Below are 3,006 nucleotides of genomic sequence, written 5' to 3'. Positions count from 1 at the left end.
GAGTGTGTTTTAAGGCTCTTCTTGACACACACAAAAAAAAAAAAAAAAAAAAATATATATATATATATATATATATATATACATATATATATATATATACATATACATATATATATATATATATATATATATTATATATATATATATATATATATATACTGGGGAGGTGTGGGAAATTAGAAATTACATCTTTTTTAACGTTTGTATTTTTGAAAATGCACAGTTGTTGTAGTTGGCTGACATTGGACCATTTTTAAAACTTCCGGATTAAACCATTCAGACTTTCATAACAATGCATTGCAAAAAAAAAAAAAAAAAAGCCTGTGACAGTATGTGTGTACGGAAAATAAAGACGAGCGTTAATAATGGGGAAAGGGGAAAGGGGGGCATGCGGCTTGTTGACAGTTATCTGTTGAGTGACGTTTCCTCTCGCTGGTCCGGCGACGGGACGGATGTCTTGCTGAGGACAGCCGCCGAGTACGGCAAAAATCCACTCTCGGACCTCTGTCCCGATGCAGTGCAGGTGAAGTCGGCGCCGGTTGCCCTGGAGCCGAGCGCGCCGGCCGCTTGGCTGCTGTGGCAGCTGAGACATGAGCAAGGAGCGCCGGCTGACGGAGCGCCGGCGGCCGCGGCCGCTGCTGCCGCGGCCGCCGCTGCGGACGCCGCGGCGGCGGAGCTGTTGAGGCCCGCCGGTGACTGGTACAGTCCCGGGTGACGGAAGCTGCACAGGAGCTCCGGCCGAGAGTAGGGGTGCGAGAGGGCGCGGAAAGTGTCGAGGGGCCGGATGGAGGTGGCGAAGGGCGACGACGCAGCCCCCGAGGCGGCTGCGGCGGCGGCGGCAGCCGTGACGCCAACGTGCGGGTAGTAGTGCAGCGGCATGTGGGAGTGGAACGGGTAAGGTAGGCTCCCCGTGGCCGCCGCGTGGGTCATCATGTAAGTGTAGAAGCTGGGATCCGCCGGGTGTGGCCACGACATAGCCAGTCTCTGCCGCTTGTCCTTCATGCGCCTGTTCTGGAACCACACCTGCGTCCACCAAGCAACGAACAAAAGCGTGACTACTTTCTTTTTGTTTTAAACTCGGCCACAGTTGTGTATTTTAGGAAGAAAAAAAATAATAAAATGGCAGGTAATATAATCTGCATGCAGGAGAAATTTAAACCATTAAAAAAAACAGGACGCATACACGTTCATGTTAAAAAAAATGTGCAAACTGGAGTATCAGAATATTTACGTTTAGTTTTACTTTTAAATTCACTTTTAAAACAAACAAAAAAATACTTCCAAACTGCAGGAATTCTAGACGTACAAACAGGAACAAGCAATATTTTTTTTTAATGAGGACTGTTCATTGCAGGGGAAAAATGCCGTCAAACTGCAGGAAACTCCTAATGCAATAGGTTTCTATTTTCAAATGCATTCTTATTTGATTGTATTGAATGCATCCACACAAAAAAACCCATCTGGTAATCTCGACACGTGCAACCAGGAACAAGCCAACTTCTCCTTTTTTTATTTTTATTTTTTTAAATGTATTTATTATCTCATTTGTTATTTTTTAGTTCACTAGGATTTCAAATTTCATGAAAAAATATTAATATTAACAAAATTAAAGTACTGTTGAGCTGCAGGAAATGTCTCTCCTTCAACCAAAACCATTACTCTTCACTTGGTTAAAAAAAAAATCTGAAAAAACCTGCAACCACACTGAGAACCAAATCGTTGAGATTTGATTATATTCGTGACTGAAATCGAATTTACCGCCCAGTTACTTGCAAAAAAAAAAAAAAAAAAAAAAATTGGCAAACTGCAGGGACTAAAGCAAAACCTATTAATGCAATAATGAATTACAAAAACAAGTCGTCGAAGAATGGCCAAAATGATCCTAAGAAGCAAATAATTGTAGCCGTTTCTGGATGTACGATTTCTATTTGTTTTTTGTTTTTTATTTTTTACCTTGATGGTGGTTTCGGGCAGGTTGAGAGCAGCAGCCAGTTCACATCTTCTCGGCCTGGAGACGTAATTTTCCCTGTAAAACTCTTTCTCCAGGCGTCCAATTTGCTCCCTGGTGAAGGCTGTGCGGTACCTCCTGACTTGATCAGCGTTGGAGTTGTTGCTCGACGCCCCCGTGGAGTTTCCGTTCATACCGGACAGGGAGCTCGAACTTGTGTTGGAGGAGCCAGAGTCGGAATAACCTATAAATAATAGTTGTATTGTTTAAAAAATGGAAACTGTGGGTTTGTATTATTTTTAAAAGGAAAAATAAATCAGACTAAAATTTCATTTGGCCTGTTTCTGTGATATGGCCATGTGTGACAATTTTCAGCATGATCGCAAGAGGACTAATAATGCACAAATTCAAAAGTGAGTCGACTGAAATCCTACCTTTGTTGTTCTCCTTGTGCTGGCTGGGGGAGCGATGCGTGGGGCAGCCCACTTCCACATCACTGTTGATGTCAGATTCCTGGGAAACCTCCGAGTAAAGGCTCATTTTCTTGCGGCTCTCTGACGACGAAATGTCCGCCGGGGGGCTGTGCTCGCTGCCCTGGTGTGACCCGAAGAGGCTATCGATCTCGAACTTGCCTTTACTCGGCATGTCCCCGAGACTTCCGTGCAGGGAAGCGGAGGTTATTCTCGGGCTCAGGCGTCCTCCGTGCTGGGAGTTCTCCAAGGCCTCCAGCACGGAATTCCCGGCCGAATCCGCGAGCCTTTTGGCGGCCACCGGACTGTGCAGCCCCCTCTCCATCAGTATCATCTCCTTTCTTATCCTCTCCATCATCAAGGCAAGCTGGGATGAAGGGAAGAAGAAGAGGAGGAGGAGGTGAAGGAGGAGGAGGAGGAGGAAGTAGAAAAAGAAAAGTCGTCCTGCACGGGGTTGGATTGCGAGAGCTCAATCCGCATCCAAGTGTCTCTCCAATGTCTCTAAAGCTTTTTATAAGCAAGATGCAATAAATGGAAGAAATGGAGGAGAGCGCGCTCAAAACGTGCCACGCATCCTCTTCTGCACGC

At 45.2% G+C, this 3,006-nt stretch overlaps 1 protein-coding gene across 1 annotated transcript; it reads right to left on the bottom strand.

Moving 5' to 3' along the window:
- Positions 1-405: 405 nt before the first annotated feature.
- Positions 406-2,776, bottom strand: evx2 (even-skipped homeobox 2). The gene is made up of 3 exons (XM_061842119.1): positions 2,383-2,776; positions 1,954-2,192; positions 406-1,023 (listed from the first exon to the last, which is right to left on the bottom strand). Exons 1-3 carry the CDS (start codon positions 2,774-2,776, stop codon positions 406-408), a joined length of 1,251 nt encoding a protein of 416 aa, XP_061698103.1.
- Positions 2,777-3,006: the final 230 nt, after the last annotated feature.

This window comes from Syngnathoides biaculeatus, chromosome 14 (assembly GCF_019802595.1).
Source record: "Syngnathoides biaculeatus isolate LvHL_M chromosome 14, ASM1980259v1, whole genome shotgun sequence".
Lineage (NCBI taxonomy): Eukaryota > Metazoa > Chordata > Actinopteri > Syngnathiformes > Syngnathidae > Syngnathoides > Syngnathoides biaculeatus.
The sequence above is the reverse complement of the archived record's forward strand: the minus strand, read 5'-3'. Positions and strand labels throughout refer to the sequence as shown.